General features: G+C 45.5%; 1 protein-coding gene across 1 annotated transcript in view; it reads left to right on the top strand.

The window, feature by feature from the left end:
* Positions 1-27,918, top strand: part of EXOSC7 (exosome component 7) — a 70,738-nt gene that overhangs the window by 25,898 nt on the left and 16,922 nt on the right. The window contains exon 5 of the mRNA XM_069211517.1: positions 8,635-8,705. Within this exon, the coding sequence (XP_069067618.1) occupies positions 8,635-8,705 (71 nt within the window). The remainder of the gene's footprint in view (positions 1-8,634; positions 8,706-27,918) is intronic.

Here is a 27,918-nt window from a genome sequence, read left to right as displayed (position 1 = left end):
TTCGTCCCAAGCAGGAACACCTGTGCTGCTTCAACTTCCTTGTTTCCCAGTGAGCTCTGTGGGCCGAGTTGAAGAACTTAGGTAAAATATCCACATTTCTAGCTTTCTCTCCCTCTCCAATAATGACGTATTCTTCCTTTGCTTTTATGTGGCATAAGTCTAGAATTATCAGAATTGGTCTTATTTTTATTGCCAGCTGATTTAAGCAATGCGTTTTGCTGCATCAACTTTTTCTTTTCTTTTCTTTAAATGTTTTAAACCATGCTTCCCTAGCACTTGGCTGTTTAAGGGAAGAGATTAACAAACATTTTCCTGAGTTCCCCTTTCTTTTTAATGGTTAAGTATTCTCTGTGTTACGGTCCTGCAAGAGTAATGGAGAATGAAAGACCCACTCCTTGTGCATCATAACTTTGTCTCCCAGACTTCTGGTCTACAACCTTTTACTCTGCATAGTCCCAAAACAACCCATTTCCCCATGTGCATTTCTTTACCAGATAAAAATTGGAATCCTAAAACCACCCAATGGGACAAAACCTCCATCTCAGTTAAAGAAAATGTAAAAACAGCACCCCAGGCTGTGAATAATTATTCCATCCCAGCATGAAGAGACCAGCACATTGGGGGTCATTCTAACCCTGGCGGTAAAAACCGCCAGGGCGAATGACCGCGGTTGCACCGCCAACAGGCTGGCGGTGCACCGCTGGGCATTCTGACCGCGGCGGTTCAGCCGCGGTCAGAAGCGGAAAGTCGGCGGTCTCCCGCTGACTTTCCGCTGCCCGTCAGAGTCCTCCATGGCGGCGGAGCGCGCTCCGCCGCCATGGGGATTCTGACACCCCCTACCGCCATCCTGTTCCTGGCGGTTCGCCCGCCAGGAACAGGATGGCGGTAGGGGGTGCCGCGGGGCCCCTGCCTTGCCCATGCCAATGGCATGGGCACGGCAGGGGCCCCCGTAAGAGGGCCCCAAAAAGTATTTCAGTGTCTGCCTAGCAGACACTGAAATACGCGACGGGTGCAACTGCACCCGTCGCACCTTCCCACTCCGCCGGCTCAATTCTGAGCCGGCATCCTAGTGGGAAGGTTGATTTGCCCTGGGCTGGCGGGCGGACTTTTGGCGGCCGCCCGCCAGCCCAGGGCAAATCTCAGAATCACCGCCGCGGTCTTTCGACCGCGGTGCGGTGTTCTGACGGCGGTACCTTGGCGGACGGCCTCCGCCGTCCGCCAAGGTTAGAATCACCGCCATTGTGTCTTTAACAAAACTGCAATAAGTTCTGTATTGTGCTGCAAATGAGTGTGTAATATAGCCCTTATTGCCATCCATATTCCTGTCTGTATTTTGTGTAAATAATAAAAAGTAGTAATGATGATTTTCTTTTTTATGGAACATAAAACAGATTAAATAAATACGGATAAACACTGAGGGAAGTACAAAAAAAAAATACCATTAGACCAGGAACCTTAATCACTGTAAAATACTTCAACTCTGAGATAAAGAGCATTGGTAGCTCCACACCCTTGTTCGAAGAAGGGTCTTTAAACAATGATGATGCATCCATCAAGTAGACCTGAATCCAGTAACTCACAAAAATATTTCTTCTTTCAACAAAACTGACACTTTTTAGAGTTCTCTATACATTGGCCTGCTGTCTAACTTAAGCTTCTGTTTTGCATAGCCTTTTTCCCCTGTCTCCCACTTTATGCAGATAATTTTAGATTTCCATTTCTTCTTTCGATTTGTGATGTGCATCTTTAAAGCAAGGTGTGGAAGGAAGTCATTTTCTGAGCAATGACACTCACCAAACCTATTGTGTGGAGTCTGGCAGATACCAGCAGTAAGTCCCCTAGCTCGTGGTGCCTGCAAAGCCTGGCTAATGAATGTTGTGCACTAAGGTTAAAGGGAGAATTTTTGATCCACTGAAGCAGAATAGGTGTGACTGGACAAGCCCATCTCAGTCTCTTTTGTTTGTGATGGGCTGCAGGGAATTACGGAGCATTGCATAATTTGTGGCTGGCTATCCATTTGCTGATAGTAGAAATGACAGACTTGAAAAAACTTAATGAGTGAAGCCCAAGGCGGACCCCAAGGACCTCAAGAACTTCCGGCCCATCTCCCTGTTCCCTTTCCCGTCAAAAGTGACCGAGAAGATTGTCAACAAACAGCTGACCGGCTACCTCAAAGTCAACAACATCCTGGACCCTTCCCAATCGGGTTTTCGCAGTAACCACAGCACCGAGACCACCCTCATCGCCGCCACTGACTACATCCGGACCCTGATGGACAAAGGAGTAACAGCCGACCTCATCCTCCTGGACCTATCAACAGCCTTTAACACGGTCTGCCACCGCACCCTGTCAGCACGCCTCCATGACGCCGGTATCCAAGAGAAGGCCCTGGCCTGGACCACATCCTTCCTCTCCGGCAGAACCCAGAGCGTCCGCCTCCCACCCTTCCGCTCCAAAGCCACTGAGATCATCTGCGGCGTCCCAGAGGGATCCTCCCTCAGCCCGACACTGTTCAATATCTACATGGCCCCCCTCACCCACGTCGCACGACAACACAACCTCAACATCATCTCCTACGCCGACGACACCCAGCTGATCATATCCCTCACCGAAGATCCCCACACCGCCAAAGCTAACCTCCACCGAGGAATGAAGGCCGTAGCCGACTGGATGAAGGACAGCAGACTGAAGCTGAACTCAGACAAGACGGAGGTCCTCATTCTCGGACCCACTCCATCAGCCTGGGACGACTCTTGGTGGCCCACGTCACTAGGCACAGCCCCGGAACCCACGGACCACGCACGCAACCTGGGGGTCATCCTCGACTCCACTCTCTCCATGACCAGGCAAGTCAACGCCGTCTCCGCGTCCTGCATCAAGACCCTCCGTATGCTCCGCAGGATCTTCAAATGGATCCCCCTCGACACGAGAAAAACCGTTACCCAGGCCCTCATCACCAACAGACTCGACTACGGGAACGCCCTCTACTCAGGAATTACAAACCACCTCCTGAGACGACTCCAACGCATCCAGAACGCCTCGGCCCGACTCATCATCTTTGTCCCCTGCCGCAGCCACATCACACTCCACCTGAGAGGCCTGCACTGTCTCCCAGTCAACAAAAGGATCACCTTCAAGCTCCTGATCCACGCACACAAAGCACTGCACAACACCGGACCCACCTACCTCAACAACCGACTCCGCTTCTACACCCCCACCCGAAGCCTCCGCTCAGCCAACCTCACCCTCGCCACAGTCCCCCGCATCCGAAAAACCATCGCCGGCGGCAGATCCTTCTCCTACCTAGCTGCCAAGACCTGGAACACTCTCCCCACCATCCTACGACAGACCCAGGACCTGCTGGCCTTCAGAAGACTCCCCAAGACCTGGCTCTTCGACCAGTAGTACCCCCCCCTCCCCAGTGCCTTGAGACCCTCGCGGGTATGTAGCACGCTTTACAAATGCAGTGATTGATTGATTGATTGATTGATTCATGGCTAGCTCACAGTGGACAGTTCACCTTCAGGAGCACAGGGCGTTTGGCACAAGATACTTTAAGCCCTTCTGTGAACAACAAACTGCTAAAGTATGTTTGTGGTACATGTATGTCCAAGTTATGGATCAGTGAGAAAGTTGGTTTAAGAATGGTATTTTTGGAATGATAAACATGCTTTTAAATTATTGGACTGTTGCGTATGATTTATCCATGGCAGCCATGCAGAAAGCATCAGGATAGTCAATTGAAAAGAAAACCAGTTTGGCAATATCCAAGAAACTTATCTGGAAAATGTTCTTCCTGAATCCATTTAGGAAAGACAGTTAAACTAAAATATGTACTGATAAGTGCAGTTTTGTAATAGATGGTTAAAGTAAGCTGGTAATCCATCTCTTGAAAAACTGCAACATGAAATTAAAAAAAAAAAAGTAATGCACAGGTAGAGTTTTCTAGAAATACTCAGAATTGAGGGAGAATTAGTTTCACAAAATCAGGAGAGAGGATACCTAAAATGAACAGGCGAATCCCATGGATTACCTATGGGTCATTGAGTCTGCAGAATTCAAATCCCCACCAGCCTTGATGCAAATCTGGGTGCTAGTTTGCTGTTTTAGATTTGGGTGCTGGGGCAGGGATACTTGAAGGACACCTAGTGTTAGTGACAGTGTGAACTCTGTCAGGGCAGCAGTGGTTTACATGACCATCAGGACAGGCACATGGTTTGTTTGCAATGATGATCATTTCCAGTGTTAGTATGTTTCCTTGTGCCACATGTGCATCACAGCACACAATGGGATCCATTTCTTTCATGGTGTGTTTGTTTTGCCAAGTACTGGTTCCTGTTTACTTTGTTAAAATAGGTTCATCTTTTAAGTCCTCTATCTTATTGTAATTTCCTTGGTTTCTTGTATCAGACCCTGATTTTTGGTTTATGTAGCTTGGAATCAGATCATGGTAGTATTCTTACCCTGTGTTACCTTGTGAAAGATAGCATGACTTCTAGAAAATCAAGGACATGTCTATGGCATCCAAGTAAGAACAGCTGTGCTATGTATAACTCGTTCAGTCAGTATTGACTTTCTAGCCACTTGAGATGATAGGCATGACAATTGACCAATTGTCAGTTTTCTTCACAATGTTAAAAAATGAAGGCCATGTCCTCCTACATTCATTGAGGTTCTTTAAATATCATTACTGTTTTCTAACACAATTCAGCTTTGGGTATTTTTGGAATGAGTGTGTCATGCTTTATATATTGGCATTTTTGTTAGCTGCATGAATGTGCAGATTGCTCCTGCTGCATGTTGAGAGTGGCTTCCACATAATTAGTCAATCATGCAGTATGTGAAGGGAAAGAGTATGAACCTTATAGTAGAAGTAGGAGTTGTTTACAATTTGAGGTCATGTGCAAAGGAGAATCAATCTCCTTCTGCCAGGAACTCGTGATTGGTCTCTGGAAATATGTTTCCTGTCATCGTGAGGATTACTGAGGGCACTGCAGTGAGACGAGACTCCTTAAGTTTTTTCCTGTAGCCTCAGAAAAGGTTACTCACCTTCCCATTTTTAAGGGGTCTAGTTGAGAGTTAGACAATTTCACACTTGCGTGAGAGGGAGCTTGAGAATTAAATTTGGCATTGGCCAGATAAGGTTGACATCTATACAATAACTTTGGAGCATTGGTCTAAAAGTAGGTTATTGGGTGTGATAGTGATTAGAAAGTTCCCCACAGTATAATGTTTGCCATCATCAAAACGTTTAAACAACCAACTTGCTAGATAGGAACCATGAAGATGTTACAAGAGCTGCAAACGAAATTGGGTAAACTATTTTTAATTTAGTTTCACATTGACATTAAGTACTTCATCAATCACAAAATAGATTCTGAGAAAAGTAGATTGTGTGAACTTAGAAGAAAATTATGTATTAGTTGTTGTATGGCTCACTCAGATTTTGGTGTTGTAGTGTCAGGGTACTTGGCTTTGAAAATCATATGTTTCCACATTTGAACTAGTCCTTCAGATCTTGTACCATTTGTGTTTCAGACCTGAAGAAAAATTGAGTTCTAGAACCTATAAAAAAAAGATATGGTTTTGTGGTTCTCTTAATATTACCCACATCCACAAGTCGCATTAAGTACAGCCAGGGAATCAAGGTTACTCTATCTTAAAGCTCACCCCAAAATCTATGCGGCATACGAGTGGACTGTGATGTAACACGAGGAATAATGCCTCATCCCTATTGCCCATCATATAGGAAGAATGGTATTATTGTATATAGCAATGCAACTTGTAACTACAGTAGTATACACTTTAACAGGCAAGTAGGACACAATATAAAAATGTAACTCTCCAGTGTTAGATATTTCAGCAGTACTAAGGATAAACTGGAAAAGTGACCCCCATCGGCCTGTGGTCCATTGTTCAGAAACGACCTAGAGCATACTATGTGTGGAATAAAATTGCTGCAAGGGTGTGTGATGCATGCACTCCCCCAGGGGTGTAAAATGTGTGTTTTTTGTTTTTTTGTTTTTTTTGTTCATGAATCAAACTCTTTGAATATTATTGTGTTGCCTTGGCCTTGGGATAGATCTTTTTCAGATATCGGTATATCATGCCTGCCAGTGATTGGATGTGCTTTGGCTTACATTGCAGCTGATGATCTGTAGAAAATATCGTAGCTGACCAGATGATGTAGCGGACATTGTTTTAATGCTGTGCCCAAGCTAGGCCATTCCATTTAAATATAATTAACATTAGATCTACCTTTGCGGTATCTGTAGCCATGCTTGTGGGTCATTTATCAGATTACTCTTACATATCTGATATAGAAGCAAATTGAGAAGGTACAAGAATAGAGGTGGAGGTGCAAGAAAATACTACATCTGTGTGGGAAATGGTTGACTGGAGATTTGGCAGTGATAGGAGCTGAAAAGAGGGGACAGAAGTCAGTATTCTGGTGTACCTACACAGCAAAATCTCTCCTTCCTCTACCCTTTTTTTGGGCCGATCTTTTAACTGGCTCACCGTGATTATGAACATTCAGTCCTTGTAAACATAAATATATTATTTAAAGCTGTTCTTTGAAAATGTATTTCATTTAGCACTGTGAGTTGTCTACTGCCTAGTTAGACAATGAAAATAAATTGGAGAGGACAGTGCAGGCCCCTGTATCATGTTGAAGACTCCTGTCTCAGTTCAGAGTTTGCCATCCCATATTATGAAGACATGAAGCATTGGATGCTCTGCTTGTAAATAGGGTTTGCCAATTTTTTAGCTAGCAGTCTGACAGTCATTTGTCTCTCCTTCTTTTGATTTCCAGCTACAAATGTGGCTTAATGGTTGCACCTGTGTTTTCATCATAAGGTCTTTAGAGTCCCATTTGGGTTCTGGCAGGAAGTGTGCATGAAACCATCCAGAAGAACATTCTGTTAGCTTACTTCGTGCAGCTATTGGATTAAAAGTGGAGGTCTCTACGTGGCCCTACCTCTGTGCCTTATCCCAAGGCCTTTCTTGCAGGCTCCTCTTTCCTCTAATAATGACAGTCCATCAAGGTGAAAACAGGCTACAAAAATTGAGTGAAAGTTTAGCGTGTCAGTAGGGGTCCTTCCTTTAGGGGCATTACATTCTGCCCTGATGTGTAACCAGCAGCTGCTTTGACTAGAACTTTAATTGATGGATGTAGGGACCTTATGTACCAACAGTATCTCAACCACCAATAAAAACTCTTCTAGCTGGTATCTCTCTCTTCAGCTAGCCCCGAACATTCTCTTACTGGAGTAATGATCACTCTGGTGATCTCGGAAGTTATTGCACACTGTGGGTTCACAGCTGTTAGTCCGCCCTTGGGTTGAGGTCTACCAGTTGTGCAAAAGACCCACTGCTTATGAAGCTGAAAGAAATTACCTACTTCAGTTAACTGCAGAGGTTTAGTGGCAGGTTATTCTAGTTTTGATAAAAAAAAATCTGCCATTTTTCCTAGGGCAAAGGATGAATGCAGCTTTTATGAAGTGACCAAATGAACCAGGTCTTGAAATTTTAAACTGGATAAAGGAAGTGCTTCAGTCATTCACAGGCTCTTTAAACTAATTGATTCAAATATGGGTGACCAGTGTAGAATAGTTTTGTTTGTTTACCAAAAAGCTGCATGGGTGACCAAGAAATAGTCTATTGGCAGCCATATTCTACACTACACTAATATCACATTATTTTCCAGCCACCTGCACGTCCATTGTTCAGTACCAGAAATTCATTACACCAAGTCCCTGAGAAACCATTTGTGAGTTATGTTTCTGTGGTTTAGGTGTTATAGCGTTTGTCAGAACTGTGGAGAAAGATTCCACTGACACACCAGACCATGTCTTACTTGATAATTTGCCCTGGGTATGGTTGCAGGTAGCATGTTGTTAGCTACTTTATCTACTTTAATTAAACGTAATCAAGCTTGTGGAGTTGCATTATAAGACCTCTGCCTTTACAAAATAATCTGAAGGCATTTTCAACTTGATTGCTTTGTTAGGCATTTTCAACTTAATTGATGTGTTCAGCATTCCTTACAGAGCCACTGAGAGGTCGCTTTACCATGATCGAAGGTTCCTAATATTCAAAATTCAGACACTTTGAACATTTGTGCTCTCCCACAACTTTGAGCCTTTAGATTTGCTTTTATTAATTCTTTATCATTTTAGCTTGACCTCATCAAGCTAGTTGGTTCCAGCCTTTTTAGAGACATGTTTCAGCTAATAAATACATTATCCTAAAGCAATGTAGTTATCCATTGTTTTATTTTTAAAGGTCTTGAGTTTTGTTGCATTTGCCACTGTGTCTCTGTTGAACTAAAAAGAAGCCTAGAGCATAGACCAGGTACCAGAGAGTGCCCTTGGTGTTTTTAAAATATTTCTGTCACATAATATGCATTTGATTTTGGGGGGTAAAGCAGAACAAAATGTGAGTCTCTCTCTCTCTCTCTGTTTTATTACCTTATGCAAAAGGGAGAAAAAACTCAAAAGATTGCATATTAACAGTGCTTTATTTTTAAATGTAGTTAAGTCACATATGCGAGTTTTAGAATACCAAATTCACTAATCAAATTTTAATCTGAACTTGCAATCTATTGACAACATTTATTTTCCTTTAAATCAGTTGTTGGAGTGTGATGGAAACCTCTTTGATGCGATCTCTATTGCTGCCAAGGCTGCTTTATTTAATACAAGGTAAGGGAAATGTGTTGTGATTTCCAGTATAAATAGCAAATATCTTTATTTTAAAATAATTTAACACATGGAAACAGTGAGGCAAAGAAAACATAATGCACAGTATTTTGATATTATCTTTGGGCGTCCAATCACGTTTAGAGTAGCTGGCATGCTACTTGTGGTGCTGTGGGTATCAGAACTCATTTGGTACTATCATGTGGTAATATGAGGATTATGGAAATATTGTTGAGGGCTGGTTTTCTCTTGACAAAATGAAAAGAAAGCCTGCTTGATGAGGGAAAACAAAAAATAAGACCACATCATTTTTAAAACAGATTACACTAAAGTTGCCCACCAGAGATAAAGATTATAGCAAGTGTCAAGGATGGAGGACTTCCCACCTCCTGTATAACTATTTGTCCTAAATACAACATAAAAAAAAAAAAAGTTACTGAAAATTAATTATTGTAGCAACATTATTGAACTGTACATTTGTATGTAAGATGTTTATGTTTCAACATCCATACCAATGTTTTCTCAAGCACCGGTTTCTAACAAACTGTTGTAATGTCTCATTTATATTACATAGCATTCATTGTTAATTACTTTGAAAGGATGTGTGAGTTAGACCCTCCCCATCATGTAGTATCATCCTCAGACTTTTTGCACTCTCCTCTCCACGTTTTTTGCTGATTTCGTTTTTCTTCTCTTTAGGACTCTGGGCATGTTACCACTGCTAAGCAAGGCTAGAGTGCATATCCTCTCTCCTTAAAACATGTTAACATTGGCTCATCCATAATTGGCATATTTAATTTGCTTCTAAGTCCCTCGTAAAGTGCACTACCTGTGCCCAGGGCATGGGCCTTTAAGTTAAAAACTGCCCACTTCAGTAGCACTTCAAACATTGCTCAGGCCTGCCATTGCAGCACCCGTGTGTGCAGTTTTAAACTGTCATGACATCCTGGCAAGTTAACCCTCTTGCCAGGCCAAGACCGCCTTTTAAATATATATAACCCACCCCTGAATTTGGCCCTGGACAGCCCAAATATTTAAAATGTAGAACATGTCCTGTTATTCTTTACATGTCCTAGCAGTGAAAAACTCGTAAATGCGTTTTTCACTACTGCAAGGCCTACTCTCCCATAGGATAACATTGGGATTACCTTATTACATTTTATAAGGGTATTTTCCAATTGGGAAGGGATTGGACTGGAATCACAATTTAAAATCCCAACTTTTTAAAATGATCTTTATTGTTGTTACAAGCATACAGGTATACAAAGGTTACTAGGACTGAGCATCGAAAACAGTGGAAGAAAAGTAAAAATGTCCCAGCAATAAGACCATAGCAATGTACCCACCAACCTCCCACCCCCCTTGCTCTTCTGTAGGACACCTCAAATAATAGAATAAACATTATTTCCAGAAAATGCTTTAACTTCAAACATCATGCCCTATCTGTCCGGCACATTCACTCTCATTAGGCTCCCTAAGGGAAGTTTTCACATAAATCAGCTATCATAGTAGCCCATGCTTTTATGTCAGCTTCTAGCTTACTATCCTTCTGAACATGCTTCAGGATTACTTCTGTGGATGCCCATTCAGAAATATCCCTGAGTCAGTCTGTATAGCGAGAGGGTACTGCAGTATGCAGTGTTTTGCCAAGATCAAGCCCAAAAGAAACAAATTCCTTTTAAGTTTTCTGTTAGAAGGGGGCGGAATTGGCCCTAGTATCACCTGTCTCGTTTCCAGTTGTATTTGACACTCAGTGGCCTTGTTCAAATTGTATAACACTGCCCCCCCAGCAATGTGACAGGGATTTACAGGTCCAAATTATGTGTATAAAGTCCACTATCTGGTGTCCGCACTAGGGGACAGACCTCAGACCTATCTGGGTAGATCTTGAGTAGTGTTTTTTGGGAGAGGTATGTTTGATAAATATAATTATATTGGATATGCTTAAATCTGACATTGGAGCTGATAAGGCGAACCCTGTAATATATGTGCACCCATTCCTTGCACGACATTGTTTCTTGTATTATTTCTGTGCATTTGTCCTGGACTGGGATTCGTGTATCAGATAGGTCATTACGTAATGCTTGATACAGATGCAAGACTAGGCAGCGTCCTCCCTCGAGCTCCAGTAGAGGTACCTAAGCACTGGAAATTTGTAGGGCATCCCAGAAAGTGGGCCAGAGCTCACGGACCTTAGCAGAGATTTTAGCGTATTGTAGATATTGACCAGTACTAAGGGCAAAGGATACCACTGTGTTGTTACGAGGGATGAAACTACCCCGCAGGATATGAGTCCCCTAGGATATAACATCTGCCATCTCCCCATTTCTGTACTGACATTGATTTGGAGATTCTGTGAAATGGCAGTAGAATCCAGAGCGGTAGATCCGGTGCGTACAGTGCTCTCCGGATCACCCATTTGACCGAACTGTCCCATATCTCCAAGAGCAGGCTAATCACTTAGGGTGTGTCAGGGGGAACTCAAGACCTGCACATCAGCAGTTGAGGAAGCAGGGTGACCCCGTGAGAACCCTTCAGTAAGATTTTCTCCCATGAGCCCCCAAATTGAGCCAATGAATAGCGTGCTCTAAATGTGCTGCCATGTAATGGAGCTCCATGTCGGGGAGCTCCAATCCTCCCAGGCTCCATGGCCGCTTGAGAGTGGAGAGTCTAATACATTTAGTAGCCCATAACAGATCGACAATCAAGCTATCAAGCACTCGGAAGCACTGTCTGGGGGATTGTGTAGAACGTGCCCTGGAGCACATAGGCACATCTGGGGAGCATCACGATTTTCACAAGTGCAATACGGCTCATAAGGGATAGATGCAAGTCCTTCCAGAATTGCACAGATGCACATAATCCCCCAAGCACCCTGTCCAGATTAAACTTCAAGAATGTCTCCTCAGTGGGCGCCAGACATATTCCCAGATAGTGGACATCGCTCAACTCCCTGGGGAGCCCGACCGCCGGAAATCTCTCCAGAGACCTTCCAACCAGAAGGCCCCACGGGTACAGTTTGGAATTTGTGGGCTTCACCTGAAGTCCAGAGAACAACTGAAGTCCAGGGAACTCCCAAAGCTCTTCCAGTAATATTGGTACAGAGTATGTGGGCTGCCTAAGATAAATCGGGGCATCACCGGCCTAAAGAGAGATAACATGATTCCCATTTCCCAAATTCAAAAACAGAAAAAAATCAAACTCATGAAGTATAGTGAAACTCAGTGCTACGGAGAGGTGAGGACTTGGGAGAGGGTGTGAGACAAAAGAAGCTCTGCTCCCTCACCGAGTCTACTCCCCTCTTCACTAAGGCTGCTCTTCGACATAGATTTTGTTTGTCTCCTTAATTGTATTACTATCGTGAAACATCCTCAACCCATCTACCTTTATATAATTCAATAATAGGCATAATTCTTTAGGAAATTATTGACAGGGTAAAGCTGCTCCAGTGAGTTCAGTCTCTGCGAGTATCACCGACCCCGTAGCAGGCCTGCGCTCCGTTGCGATCGGCCTGAACTTTTGACTGTCTCGGTCCTGCGCGACCAGATATCCCTTGTTGTCGCCTCTTATTTCTATGCGCTATTTCATAGTTAATTCTTTTAAACTTCATATCTCAAGTTCAAGTTATTTGATTTTTGCCATTTTGGTCTTGTTTTATTTATTAAATAAAGTTATATTTCTCTAACCAGGTGCGGTATCTTTTTGTGTGGTGTTTTCACTGTTTTACAGTTTGAAGTGTTGCACAAATACTTTACACATTGCCTTTTAAGTTAAGCCTGCCTGCTCTGTGCCAAGCTTACCCTGACTAGGATTGTGGTTCCTGCTTGGACCGGGTGCATACCTCTGCCAACCAGAGAAACAATTTCAAATATCAAGCATTTACATTTGTTATAACCTGCATAAATGTTGCTGCTGTACTAACAAGTATGCCATGAAAACCTTTCACATGGTGCAGCGTTGGGCTCTGCAAAGCTGGTGAGTTTGCAGCAGAACCTAAAGGGAGATTAGTTATGTTTTTAGCATTTGAATAATTGAGACAAGAGCAGTGGGTCACCGTCTGAACATTTGACAGGTATGTGGTGGACTGCCTCTCAATAGAAAGATGATATCTGGTCATGAGTGGCCACTCTCTCAGCAAAAGAAAGGGCTGATTCTGCACAGTGTATTGCGAACACTGTGCTGGTGGAAATCTGAAAGGTGGGAAAGTATAGGTGTGTGCACACCTTCTGTAAACAATACTGTTAAACAATCCTGCAGACACTCAAATAGACCAGACTTTGTTGAAAAAGACATATGGGCGTGGGTGCACGTCTTTGCTCAACTCCTAATTATTTATCGCTTGCTTTTCAATTCAGATAGCATGTGAGTTTATAAGTGATCCATTGCAGGAGAGCAATATAATATTTATAGTACCTTTTGAAAAGAGCTCTCCAGCAGAGGTATCTTACACAGATTTATGTGTGGCCAACCCTATCTCCTAGACAAGATGTAAAAAGGTGCTAATTATGAGTTCAACGTCTAACGAGCCCCGGGAGGAGAGTATACTGCAAGGCCAATGACTTTTGACCCTTTTGGATGGATATATTTAAATGCATGACACGTTTCAATATTTTGTGGAGAATTCCTGGCATGGCTTCGGAAACATACAGTAGAGCATGAATCTCCTAATACTGGAGAAACCAGCCCAGTAGTGTAGAAAAACTGCAGAGGGCCCCCCTTTAAAGAACTGAGAAGGTGGACCCCCTCCGGACTCACTCAAGCCAGGTACTGTGCTCAGGGGGCCCCCTAGAATTAGAGCCCCCCTGCACCGCGGGGGCTGCAGGGGCCTTTGTAATACCACTGAGCCAGTCTTGCATATAAGTAACTTCTTTGTGGTGTCTGGACAAGGACGTGTCTGCAAGCAACTTACTGCAGCAGTGCACATTTTTGAAGTGTGCAAACTAGGCAGACTGCCTTGTTTGCCTTTAACCCCTTTGCTGCTAGGCCTTTTCCCCCCTCAGGTGCCGGGCCTTTTTTTGGCGATTTGAGGCAGTTCGTTCTTAGAAGCTCATAACTTTTTGTCCACATAAGCTACCCACGCCAAATTTGCGTCCTTTTTTTCCAACATCCTAGTGATTCTAGAGGTACCCACAGTTTGTGGGTTCCCCGGAGGACACCAAGAAATTAACCAAAATACAACAAATATTTACATATATTTTTTTTAAATAATGGGAAGAAAGGGCTACAGAAAAAGGCTAATGTTTTTTTCCCAGAAAAATGGCATTAACAAAGGGTTTGCAGTGCTAAAATCACCATCTTCCCAGCTTTCAGGAACAGGCAGACTTGAATCACAATTTTGTCATTTTACTGGGACATACCCCATTTTTACTATTTTTTTGTGCTTTTAAACTCCTCCTAGTTAGTGACAGAAATGGATGTGAAACCAATGCTGGATCCCGGACAGCTAAACATTTCTAAAAAGTAGACAAAATTCTGAGTTCAGCAAGGGGTCATTTGTGTAGATCCTACAAGATTTTCCCTCAGAAAATAACGGCTAAAATAAAAAGAAATATTGAAATTGAGGTGAAAAAAACAGCCATTCTCTCCATGTTTTACTCTGTAACTTTGCAATGTCAGATTTCCGACAGCGATATACTGGGACATCTGCTTGACTCTTCTGGTTGCGGGGATATATAGGGCTTGTAGGTTCATCCAGAACTCTAGGTACCCAGAGCCAATAAAGGAGCTGCACCTTGCAATTGGTTTTCATTGTATACCGGGTATACAACAATTTATTTGGTGAAATATAAAGAGTGAAAAATAGGTATCAAGGAAACCTTTTGTATTTCCAAAATGAGCACAAAATAAGGTGTTGGGAAGCAGTGGTTATTTGCACATCTCTGAATTCTGGGGTCTCCATACTAGCATGTGAATTACAGGGCATTTCTCAAATAGATGTCTTTTTTTACACACTGTCTTACATTTGGAAGGAAAAAATGTAAAGAAAGGCAAGGGGCAATAACACTTGTTCTGCTATTCTGTGTTCCTCTGAGTCTCCAGATAAACAATTGTGCCTCATTTGTCTGGGTAGGCCTTATGCCCGTGACAGGAAACACAACATGGACACATCACATTTTTACATTGAAATCTGACGTGTTTTTTGGAAAGTGCCTAACTGTGGATTTTGTCCTCTAGCTCAGCCGGCACCTAGGAAAACCTACCAAACCTGTGCATTTTTTTAAAAACTAGACAATTAGGGTAATCCAGGATGGGGTGACTTATGGGGCTCTCACCAAGTTAGGTTACCCTGAATCCTTTGCAAACCTCAAAATTATGCAAAAAAAAACTTTTTCCCCCCCCTCACATTTCAGTAATAGAAAGTTCTTGAATCTGAGAGGAGCCACAAATTTCCTTCCACCCAGCATTCCCCCAAGTCTCCAGATCTTAATGGTACCTCACTTGTGTGGGAAGGCCTAGCTCCCGCCACAGGAAATGCCCTAAAACACATGGACACATCACATTTTCCCAAAGAAAACTGACCTGTGGTTTTTGCAAAGTGCCTACCTGTTGATTTTGGCCTCTAGCTCAGCCAGCACCTAGGAAAACCTAGCAAACCTGTGCATTTTTTAAAACTAGACACCCAGGGGGCCCCAGGATGGGGTAACTTGTGGTGCTCTCACCATGTTCTGTTACCCAGAATCCTTAGCAAACCTCAAAATTTGGCAAAAAAAAACACTTTTTCCTCACATTTCGGTGATGCCAGGTTCTGGAAACTGATCGAAGCCACAAACTTCCATCTACCCAGCGTTCCCCCAGGTCTCCCGATAAAAATGGTACCTCATTTGTGTGGGTAGACCCCTATTCCCATGAAAAAAAATGCCCCAAAAGCTGTGTGGACACATCAAAATTATCAAATACATAACAACCTGTTTTTGTGGAAGGGTGATGGGGGGGCTACTGCGTTCTTGGTCCTGGACTCGGCAGCCATCTAGGGAACCTACCAAACCCCAAAATTTCTGAAAACTAGACACCTGAGGGAGTCCAGGCAGGTGTGACTTGAGTGGGTCCCCCAGTGTTTTCTTACCCAGAATCCTCGGCGAACCTCAAATTTAGCTGTGTGGGATCACCGCAGGGGCACAAATTTCCTACCACACAACGGTCCCCTCAGTCTCCCGATAAAAATGATACCTCACTTGTGTAGGTGAGCCAAGTGCCTGTGACAGGGATGAGCCTAAAACATGTCGAAAATGAGGGGGAACCAAAGTGGGTCCAAAAGGTCAGTTTGAAGAAAAACATTTTTAGGCTCTGGGGCAGAATTTTTATCAGTATAGATGCGACAATGCTGGGTGGCAGGAATTTTGTGTATTCCTGCAGATTCAAGAAGGTTCCATCACAAAAATGTGGGAGAAATGTGTGATTTCAAGCAAAGTCTGAGGTTTGCAAGGCATTGTGGGTAAGCAAACGGTGCGGGGTGCATGTGAAGCGCACCACCCTGGACTCACCCAAGTGGGCAGAAATGGCCTAAGGTAAAATTACCACCCAGGGGACGATCCTTGATTTGGGGTTGCTCCCAATCTGTAAAAAATCTGTAAAAAAAAAAAAATCCCTCTTGCCTAGAAATGGCCTAAAGCCAATTTGCACCCTGGGGGAGCGACTCTTGCCTAACGGGTTGCTCCCCACGTGTAAACAAGAAAAAAAAAGATCCCTGGTGTCTAGAGATTTCTGCCCTCCTCACCCTCCCCCACCCAGGGGCAGATCGGCCTAGTAACAATTGGCTGATCTGCCCCCGGGGGACAGGAAAGGCCTTAAAAAAATGCCCCCCAGGGAAGTCGCCCTTGCTTCACGATCGGACTGCAGAAATGCTCAGAGAGACATCAAAGGAAAGGAAAAGCCTTTCCATTCCTTTGATGCCTCTTCCACCCCCAGCCCGTGATCGGAAGAGAAATGCTTTTGCATTTCTCTTCAGATCTGCTCTGGAAGCTGAGCTGCCAGGGAGGTGGGGGCGGACCCTGATGAGGTCATTAGATGTCACGGGAGGGGTGTTGGAATGGGAAGTGATTTCCCCTTCCATCCCTGCCAGTGGGAAGGGCGGTCCCAGGCCCTCCGTGGGAGCGCTGAAGCTTCCCCCGAGGGCCCATCCCAGGGTGTAGCGGTTACGTCCTCTGCACACGAGCGGTGCAACCGAGGACGTAATCGTTACGACCACGGCACACAAGGGGTTAATGGAACATTAATTATTTGTCCTTGTTTTTTCAGAGCATGGTAAACAATTGTTAGACCTGGCAGCTTTTTGGCGTGTCTCCCCTATCTTTTTTACCTTCTGACCTCCTATTTTTATGGTTTACGGGACTCTGTTTTTGCTGATTTATTGTCTCTTCGCACTTTACCACTACTGATCAGTGCTAAAGTGCAAGTGCTCCCTAGGTAAATTGTACTGTCGATTGGTTTATTCATAATTGGCATATTTGATTTATTGGTAAGTCCCTGGTAAAGTGCACCATTGGTGCCAAGGGCCTGTAAATCAAATGCTACTAATGGGCTTGCAGCACGGATTGTGCCACCCACATAAGTAGCCCTGTAAACGTGGCTCAGACCTGCTACCGCAGTGTCTGTGTGCAGTTTTAAACTGCCAATTTGACCGGGCAAGTATTGCTAGGTATCCCCATGGGCAGGGTGCAGAGCAAATAAAAGGTAGGACATGTACTGGTGGTGTTGTACATGCCCTAACAGTGAAATACTGCCAAATTTGGGATTCACTGTTGCAAAAACTATCTCCCTCATAGGTTAACCTGGGGGCTGCATTTAAATAACTTTAAGGCGCAGATTCCCTTTGAGGGCAGGTGGAAATATGGAGTTTGGGGTCTCTGAACTCACAATTGGAAAATACATATTTTAATGGAGTTGGTTTTTAGATTGTGAGCTTGAAAACACCACTTTTAGAAAGTAGGCATTTTCTTGCTTAAACCATTGTGTGACTCTGCCTGTTTGTGGATTCCCTACCAGGGTTAGTTTGACAGTTGGGCTGTTCTGAATTCCCTCAAGACAGTGGCAGAAGGGGGCCTGGGGCATAGCCTGCATATTCTGATGGGCTTTCTGAGCTAGAGTGGAGGGAGGAGTGGTCGCTTACCCCTAAACGCACTGTGCCTGCCCGCCCACAATGCAGTCCCCAACCCCTTGGTGTGGTCGAGAGCCTGGCCTGGACAAGCAAGGATCCTGCAAACACTTGAGACTTTGCTTTGAAGTTTGCCAATTTCAAAGGTAGAACGGGGTAGAAGAAGAAGACCCAAAACCCCAGACTGGTAGAATCTTTCTGGAATCAGGAGGAACCTCTGCCAAGGAGAAGAGCTGGAGGAGGAGTGCTGTCCCTTTGCTGTGTTGCTTTGCTGGATTGGCCTGCAATTTCTGCTTCTACCTTAAAAGAGATCAAAGGGTGAACTTTGCTGTGTATCCTGCTTGAAAAAGTTCTCCAAGGGCTTGAAGTGCAGCTTGCCTCCTGTTGGAAGTCTTAGGGACACTAAAGACTTCAGTTTCCTCGACCTGCAGCACTGGGAACTGTGTGGTCTGTGCTGTAAAAGAAGAAAAAACACTGCAACGCTGTTGATGAAGCCGCTGGCCTGCACCATGACCTTCCGTTGCCGCACGGGCCGCATTGCCTCGCTTGGCACCGCGACCCTGGTCTCACCGACACCATCATCGTACAACTTCACTGAGCCACTGCTCGCACCACGACGTGAGAGCCCCCCACTTAGGCATCGCCTGCTCCCACTGCAGCCTGGGCCTCCTTGACAACGCCGCTCCTGCTGACACCGGTGCCCGCTTCCTGCACCGGGCCTGTGGACACTGCTCATAAGGAGCACGAATCACCGTCGCGCACCACAGCCCCGGTCAACCGACTCCAGCACCATCGACTCCAGTGTCGTCAACAGCCGTCCCTGTCTGCACCGCGACCCGTAGACGCCGCCTGGAGCAGTCCTGCACTGCAGACTCGGCTGTACTGATGACAGCACTTCAGCAATGACGACATTGCCTGCACTGTGACCTGGTGACATCGCACCTCCCCGCTTCACGCAGCAGCCCTGGTCTCACCAATGGCGATGGATGACCGTCACCGAGCCGCTGCCGGTATGTGACCTGTGGGTACCCCACGTCACACCTTCCCATTTCTCACCGCAGCCCCGCCGCTATCCACGCCAGCGCTCCTGACTTCATCAGCCTGAAGTTCGATCCGCAACGCGTGTGACTTCAAGGTCCTGACGACTCTGGAACCGACACTGCGACACCAGTGACTCCGCTCTCTGGAGCTCACCACGAGGATCACAATGCCCTGCAAATCCAAAGGCACTGTTTGCAGGTCTTCCTGACACCGTAGCTGGCCCACAACACCACGGCTGGCCTGATTTGTTGGTTTCGTTGATCACAACGTCGTGATAGACCCAGATGGAGCTATCGACTTCAAGGAACTGTATGTTTAAGTTAAATCTTACAAAGTTCATATCTTTAGCACTGTAAGTTGGATTTTTATTATTTTGGTCTTTGTTTACAAAGATAACATTTTAGCTATTTTTGTAAAACTGGTGTTGTGTCCTTTTGTAGTGTCTTCATTTATTACTGTGTTTTTGCGCAAATGCTTTACACATTCCTTCTGAGATAAGCCTGACTGCTTGTGCTAAGCTACCAAGGGGGTGAGCAGGGGTTATCTGAGCAGGTAGCCCCTTATCCTGACTAGGGTGAGGGTCCCTACTTGGACAAGGTGCAAACCGACTGACAACTAGAGACCCCATTTCTAACAACTATAAATATAAACATATATATATATATATATATATATATATATGCACATATATATATATATAATATGTGTGTGTGTATTTTACCTACTATAGGTAGTTCTAGTTAGGCCTATGTTTCCATAAGAATAGAGTTTCCTGTTATATTCGGCACAGTGTGACGGTTATTCACAAAGTGTGCCAGTAATTCTTTTAGCGCTTGGAAAGTTTTGGAGTGATCGGTCAAGCAGGGGCCGAGAAAAGGGAACTGTCAAAAAAGTATGTTTCCCATGTTAATTCCTATGGGAGTTTTAAATATGGCTACAGCTCTAATCGCTGAATGGAATTGCACCATATTTGGCAGAAAGGTAGATTTTGTTCTGCAGATTGTGTTTTTTGTTATGTGGTGTAAATCCATTCAAGTAGATTTCGAGATATTAAAGGGAAAATAAATTTGTATATCTAGGGCCACTATTACTTTGTGACAGTCCTGCGATTATGATTAAGAATTTGCTAATACGCGCACCAACAGGAATGCTGTGATTGGCTGGCCACACCCTGAGCAGAAAGTTGCGGCCGAGTTGTGGAGAGTTGTGGTCCCTGTGGCGGAAAATTAAAATCAAAAGTACTATATGGGGTCAGGGTAGAGATACTCTGACCCCATGGCTTGAATATAGGAGTCTTATGAGTAAAATATGTTGAACAGTTTTTTTTCACTTGCGATATTCCTGAATTCACCGCAACCGTCAGCATGCCTCCTTGTAACGTTGCCATGAGTTGTGAAATATATACATTCACAGACTCATTTAGTCACTAATACATTCACTCATAGGCACACTCAGAGACTCCTGCGCCCACTCACACACCCACTCAGAGACATCTGCACCGACTCACACACCCACTCAGATAATCATGCACCCACTCAGATGCTCATGCAATCACTCAAACCCACTCAGAGTCATGCATCCACTCACGCATCCAGTGAGGTAGTCTTGAAAAAACTCACAGGCCCACTCGGAGACTCATGTATACAGGGTTGTGTGGTTATAGGAGATCGGTCAACCCCTGATGCATATGGCCAAAGACCATGAGTGGTTTGATGGCGTAGGAAGCTGGCCTGGTACACCTTATATCAGGTCAAGGTATCCCCTCTTAGTGAAGTGTAGGCAGTGTCTAGAAGCCAGGCTTTCTAGAGATAGCAGTGATTGAGCAGCCAAGGCTTATCTAGGAGAAATGCAAAGCTCATGCAATACCATGGTAGTAACACAGCACATACACACATGAAAGAAAATACTCAGTTGTACAGTAATAAAGGTACTTTGGAACACAATACCACAAAATATTAGAAGGGAAACCCTCCAATAGGAGGTAAGTAATACACTAAATATATACACTAGTAAACAGTGACAGGCATAGAAAAGGTTTGAAAACGGTGCATATAGCAATAACCAATAGGGACTCCTGGGGGAGCCCAAACCATATACTAAAGAAATGGAATGCGAACACAGGACCCCCACCTAGGGAAGTGGAATGTGTAGAGGGGAGCTGGGAGTACTAGAAAACCACAAAGGTAAGTAACAGTAGCCCCCCACCCCCTACCCCCAACAACCAGGAAAGCTGGAGTAAATCACTGGAATTTCCACAAACCACCCAGAAGGAGGAAAAAGAAGAAAATAAAACACCCAGACAAGACTGGAGAAGATGATCTGTGGAGAAAGAGAGGACCGTGTCCAAAAGTCACAGTGGAGTCCAGGAGGAGCAGGAGCCACTACCCACCCTGCTGTACTTGCAGAAGTTGCTAGACTGTGAAGAACAGGTCAGCACTGCAGCCCTGGAACTGGAGAAGAGTTCCTAAGGGATGCAGCAGATGTACCACACTGGAGTGAAGATTGCAGATGGGTGTCAGTGCAGGAATTCCACCAACAAGCCTTGGCAAAGGCAAACTCACAGTTAGTGGAAAAGTGGTGCTGCCGGGGACCAGCAAGGCCCAGCAGGACTCAACCCTGGAGGGGGAGTCACGGGAGACCCTCAGGGGCATGGAGAGTCCACAAGAGCAGAGGCAGCAACCACAGGAAACCCACAGGACAGGAACACAGAAGTCGCAGAAGGAGCTCACTTAGCACTACAGGAAGGGATCCCACGCCTCAGGAGAACCACGCAGAGGGCTGCATCGCAGGAAGGAGTTCTGGGGACTAGAGCTACACGTCGCCTGAACATCCCTAGGAGGAGATTCAAACAAGCCTTGGCAGCTGCAAGAGACACTGGGCACGGGGACACTGTCCTGCATGGGAAGACAAGGGCTTACCTGCACCAAAGTTGGACAGCTGGCAGAGAGGACCAAGAGGTCTGCTCCTGACCACTACCCATGATGCAGGTGCCACGCAGCTCAAGATGAGGGGAGATCCATGCAGCCAGTCATTGTTGCAGGAGTGCCTGTGGATGCAAGGGAGTGACTGTAGGAAAGTACCATCTTTCTTGGCATGTTACCCCCATTTTGTACCTGTATTTCAGTATGTTTTTGCCTGTCTCACTGGGATCCTGCTGGTCAGGACCCCAGTGCTCATAGTTTATGGCCTAATGTGTGTGTCTGTATAGTGCATAACTGTGTCACTGAGGCTCTGCTAATAAGAACCTCAGTGCCTATGTTCTCTCTGCTTTTAAATTTGGCACTATAGGCTAGTGACTTCATTTATCAATTTCAGTTGGCACACTGGACCCCCTAATAAGACCCTAGTATATGGTACCTTGGTACCCAGGGCATTGTGGTTCCAGGAGATCCTTATGGGCTGCAGCATTTCTTTTGTCACCCATAAGGAGCTCAGACCCTTTCACAGGACTGCTTCTGCAGCCTGCGTGAAATAACGCACGTTATTTCACAGCCATTTTCACTGCACTTAAGTAACTTATAAGCCAACTATATGTCTAACCTTCACTTGCTGAAGGTTAGGTGCAAAGTTACTAAGTGTGAGGGCATCCTTGTACTAGCAAAGGTGCCTCCACATAGTTCAGGGCCATTTCCCTTGACTTTGTGAGTGCGGGGACGCCATTACATGTGTGCACTACATATAGGTTAATACCTATATGTAGCTTCAAAATGGTAACTCCAAATATGGCCATGTGAGGTATCTAAGATCATGGAATTGTCCCCTCCATTCCAAATCTGGTATTGAGGAGCCAATTACATGCATCCTGGGGGCTCCACCATGGACCCCCTGTACTGCCAAACCAGCTCTCTTAGGCTTGCACTGCAGCTACAGCTGCTGCCACCTCACAGACAGGGATCAGCCCTCCTGGAGTCTGAGCAGCTCAGTCCCAGGAAGGCAGAACAAAGCATTTCCTTTGGGAGCAGGGTGTTACACCCTTTCCCTTTGTAAATAGGTGTTACAGACTGGGGAGGGGTAGCTTCCCCCATGCCTCTGGAAATGCTTTGAAGGACACAGATGGTGCCCTCCTTCCATAAGTCAGTCTACACCGGTTCAGGGACCCCCTATCCTCTGCTCTGGCGCGAAACTGGACAAAGGATAGGTGAGTGACCACTCCCCTGTTCATCACCACCCTAGGGGTGGTACCCAGAGCTCCTCCAGTGTGTCCAGACTTCAGCCATCTTGCTTTGCAAGGTGTGGGGGCACTCTGGAGGCTCTGAGTGGCCAGTGCCAGCAGGTGACGCCAGAGACCCCTCCTGATTGGTCCTTACCTGATAAGGTAGCCAGTCCACCTCTCAGGGCTATTTAGGGTCTCTTCATGTGGGTTTTCTTCAGATTCTACTTGCAAGTTTCCAGCAGGAATCCTCTGCAACTACTACTTCATCCTCTGACCTCGGATCAACCGCAACCTGCTCCAGGAACCGCTGTAACAGCAACAAAGTATCCGCAAGGGATACTTTTCTTCTGCAACTTCAGCTCCAGCCAGCAACTGCAACAGTTTCCATGGTGTGCACGCTCTGAGGACTCCCTGTCTTCACCCTGCACCAGAAGGACCGAAGAAATCTCCCGTGGGCTGACGGAGTCACTCCCCTGCTCACGCGGCACCTTCTAAGTCGACGACCGGTTCTCTTGGACTCCTCTCACAGCTACGAGTGTCCTCCTTTGAACACAGAGAGTGGACCTCATCGACACAGACTGTCCTGAGGTCCTACTGTCGCAATTTGTAGGAGGTAAGACCTTGCCTTCCCCCAGAACAGCAGTACCCCTGTGTACAGCGTCTTCTTCAGCTCCTGAGGCCTCCGTGCACTATTTGCAAAATTAATTCATGCACAGCCTTGCCCAGGTCCCCAGCAGTCTATCCTGCGAGGCTCAACTCGCTGAGTTGATCTCCGGCGGCGTGGGAACTTCCTTTGTAGTGCTGCACCAACCGCATTTTGCACCTCCTTTGTCTCCGTGTCCTGGGACACCCTTGGGTGCTATCTGGTGCTCCGAGGGCTCTCTGAAGTGCTGAGAGCCCCCTCTTCCTCCTCGCACCGAGTTGAGGCCCCCAGGTCCTTCCTAGGTCCAGATAGCGCCTAGTTGACGCAAAACACGACTTTGCCGGAACCAAGGCTTGTTGGAGGAATCCAGCACCAAAACTCACCTGCATCCAACTTCACAACGTGGGACATCCTTTGCACCATGCATCTTCCTAGGGTGCATTTTTGCAATCTTCGTCCAACCGGGGACTCTTCTTTTGCACCCTCTTCTGGGTTGGCAGAGACTACTGTCCTTCCTGGAACCTCTTTCGACTCCTGGGCTTGGTCTTCTTCCTTGGCAGGTCTTTAGGTCCAGGAATCCACTGTTGGGTGTTTGCAGACTTGGTTGGTTCTTGCAATAATACCAATCACGAGGGGTAATGTGTCCTAAGGAAACTTGCAGTACTTTACTCCTGCTTTTCAGGGCTCTTGGGTGGGGTAATTTACTTACATTTACTGTATTCTTACTCTCCCATTGATTCTGCACACGCTACACTAGTCTAGGGGGGAATTTGTGATTTTCATTCCACTTTCTTAGTATATGGTTTCTGTTGCCCCTAGACCTATTTTCTCCCACTGCATTCTATAGCATTTCCTATTGTTTGCACTGTCCTATGACTAATTACTTGCATTATGTTGGTGTCTAGTGTATAGATTGTGTCTAATACTTACCTCCAGAAGGAGTATTGCCTCTAAGATATTTTTAGCACTGTCAACCAAATAAATACCTTTATTTTTGGTAACACTGAGGATTGTCTTTACTTGTGTATAAGTACTGTGTAACTAGAAGTGGTTTTGCATGAGCTTTGCATGTCTCCTAGTTCAGCCTAAGCTGCTCTTCTGTAGCTACCTCTATCAGCCTAAGCTGCTAGAACACTACTACATTTCACTAATAAGGGATAACTGGACCTGGTGTAAGGTGTAAGTACCCAAGGTACCCACTACAAACCAGGCCAGCCTCCTACAGTGACTCCTTCACTCCAAAGGAGATTCCTTCTTTTTCTTGTGCAGGCTGAAGAGTTGCTGTCTTCTGGAGATGCACAGCCAGGGAAATGTTGCAAAGCTGACAGGAGCAGTGGAAGCAAAGTTGCAGAAGAGTCTTCTTCGTGGATTGCCGCGTTGTTGGTCCTTGGAGGGGCCCAGTCACAGTTCCAGTGGCCATCATTCAAAGTGGGGGTTGCAGAGGATTCCTGCTGGAATCTTGCAAGCCAAATCTGAGGACCCATCCAAGAGAGAGACCTAGCCAGGTAAGCACCCATCAGGAGGGGGCTCTGTCACCTTCCTGGCCTGGCCAATCGGATGCTCTCAGAGTACCCTGCCAACCTTGGAAACAAGATGGCAGAACCCATGGACCCTCTGGAGGAGCTCTGAGCACCACCCCTGGGGTGGTGATGAACAGGGGAGTGGTCACTCCTCTTTCCATTGTCCAGCTTCGCACCAGAGCAGGGACTGGGGGTCCCTGAACCGGCGTGGACTGGTTTATCCGTGGAGGGCACCAAATGTGCCCTTCAAAGCATACCAGTGGCATGGGTAGGCTATCCCTCCCAAGCCAGGCACACCTATTTCCAAAGGGAGAGGGTGTTACCTCCCTCTCAAAAAGGAAATCCTTTGTTCTGGCTTCCTGGGCTTGATCATATGAAGCAGCAGGAGGGCAGAAACCTGTCTGAGGGGGGGCAGCAGCTTGGGCTGCCCGGAAAACCCTGTAAGACTGGTGGTAGCAATGGTGAGGGTCCTCTAAGGAGCCCCCAGAGTGCATGGAATCATACTTGCAACAGTACTGGGGTATGATTCTGACATGTTTGATACCAAACATGCCCAGATTTGGAGTTACCGTTATGTAGCTGAACATATGGCCAGTACACGTGTAAAATGGCATCCCCGCACTCGCAAAGTCAAGGAAAATGGGCCTGACTTTGTGGGGACACCTCTGCTAGTGCAAGGGTGCCCTCATTCACGGGTACCTGCACCCTGCCCTCTGGTCTGAGAGGGCCTGTCATGGGGTGGCTTATAGTGACCTGTATTGAAAACGGTTGCATGCCCCAGTTTCATGCAGACTGCAATGGCAGGCCTGCAGAACCGTTTGCAAGGGCTCCCTAAGGGTGGCAGAATAACTGCTGCCGCCCATAGGGATCCCCTGGTACTTCAGTGCCCTTGGTACCTAGTTACCATATACTAGGAACTTACATGGGTGGACCAGTATGCCGATTGTGGAAAGAAAAATGTACAGTTACCAAGTTAGAAGGGAGAGAACATAATCATTGGGGTTCTGGTTAGCAGGATCCTAGTGAACACAGTCAAACACACTAACAAACAAAAAATGGGGGTAACCATGCCAAGAAAGAGGGCTCTTTCCTACAGGTGGTTATAGGGGGTTGGCCTCTGGGTTGAGCCGCAGGCCAGGCCCTGCAGCCATTCTTTCTGCACACAGCCAAAGCCGTGCGTGGCACGGGGTTAGGTAGTTTTAGCGGGTTGGCTGCATTGCATCAACATAAAGTAGTTAAAATTACTTTTAGAAAACCATAGAACTTCACTGAAAAAAGCAAAAGGTTACAGGGACTTTATAGTTAGGAAATAGAATTTAAAAAAACATAGAAATTCACTTTAAAAAACAAAAAAAAAACAAAGGTTGCACAGACCTTATAGCTAGGATCTGAATTTATTTGCATAAAGCCATAGCGATTCAGTAGTTATAGTTATGATTAGCTCAAGTAACTAACTCGTACCGAAAGGTAACTATAACTTGCGACCCCCGTCGTGCAGTTTTTTTAATGAATAATTTTACAACAAATGTTAGTGATATTATGAATGATACTACAAAAGATGTCCTGAATGCTGTAATATCTGGAGTAATTAGCAGTGCATAGCGAGGGAGCGAGTTATATTTACTTGAAATAACCCTAACTGTAACTGCTGAATTTCTGTGATTTTATGCAAATAAATTAAGAACCTAACTATAACGTCCCTTTAACCTTTGTTTTTTTCAGTTAATTTCTATGGTCTTTTTAACGTAATTTGAATTGCTATGCATTAAATCAAACACCACTGCACATGGCCTTTGGCCATTCGTCACGGGGTTGGCTGCAGAACCGGCCTCTGGCCAGGCCCTTCAGAAAACCCCTAGATTGAGAAATATTTTGAAAAATTGAAAAAAATATATTTGAGAAGTACAAATAGTGAGATTACCTTTATGTATGTACCTTAAATATTTGAAGTTGAACAGACTTTAAAGCTGAGATATGATAACTGACACACCTAGACTGGAACCCTCAACCTTCTTGGTGAGGTTCTGAGAATGTAGCCACTAGGCCACAAGTGATTCCTTATTACTCTGTGTCCAGACATATGTATGACATTCAATCCAAAGCTGGTGATGTGAAAAAGACATAAATGCTCCATCACTATGAATATTTAACATTCAAAACATGAGTAAATAACAGACACTGCCATGAAATACTAGGATTTGAACCTCCAACCTGCCCAGTGACAGTCCAAGAGCTTTACCAGTAGGCCAGAGGTGACTGTTCTGCTATGCATCAAAACCTAACTATAACATTCGTAGCAAACATCTTGCTAGTATGACGCTTTGAAGTTATTGTATCGAGAGACATTCCATTAGCAATTTATTTCTCTCCCTCTTCCATCCCACTTTTTTGGGGGAGCCTCAAGGTCTCCGCAGTCTCAGCTGTTTCCCGTCTCCTGGGGGAGCCCTCATTGCTACCGCAAGAAGGGAGCTGTTTTAAAAAGCAACTCCCTGCTTGCCGGAGCAATGTTCTCATCTCTTGCCCTGCACACATTTTTGCCTGCAGGGAAAGAGGTGAAAACTCCTCTTTCAGCAAGCGGGAGCTGTTTGACAGTTCTCGCTTACTGAAAGTGGAGTTATGTTTGCTTTTGCTTGGTAGGAGCTAACGGCTCCCGCCAAGCAAGAGGAGATAGCTACCTCCCGAGGGTTGGCACCTCTGGGAGGTAGCAGGAGCAGGGTCTTGGGAGTTGGAGGGCTCCAAGAGGGGGGTCTCACAGCCCCCTCCACGTT

This window comes from Pleurodeles waltl, chromosome 10 (assembly GCF_031143425.1).
Source record: "Pleurodeles waltl isolate 20211129_DDA chromosome 10, aPleWal1.hap1.20221129, whole genome shotgun sequence".
Taxonomy (NCBI): Eukaryota; Metazoa; Chordata; class Amphibia; order Caudata; family Salamandridae; genus Pleurodeles; species Pleurodeles waltl.
The sequence above is the reverse complement of the archived record's forward strand: the minus strand, read 5'-3'. Positions and strand labels throughout refer to the sequence as shown.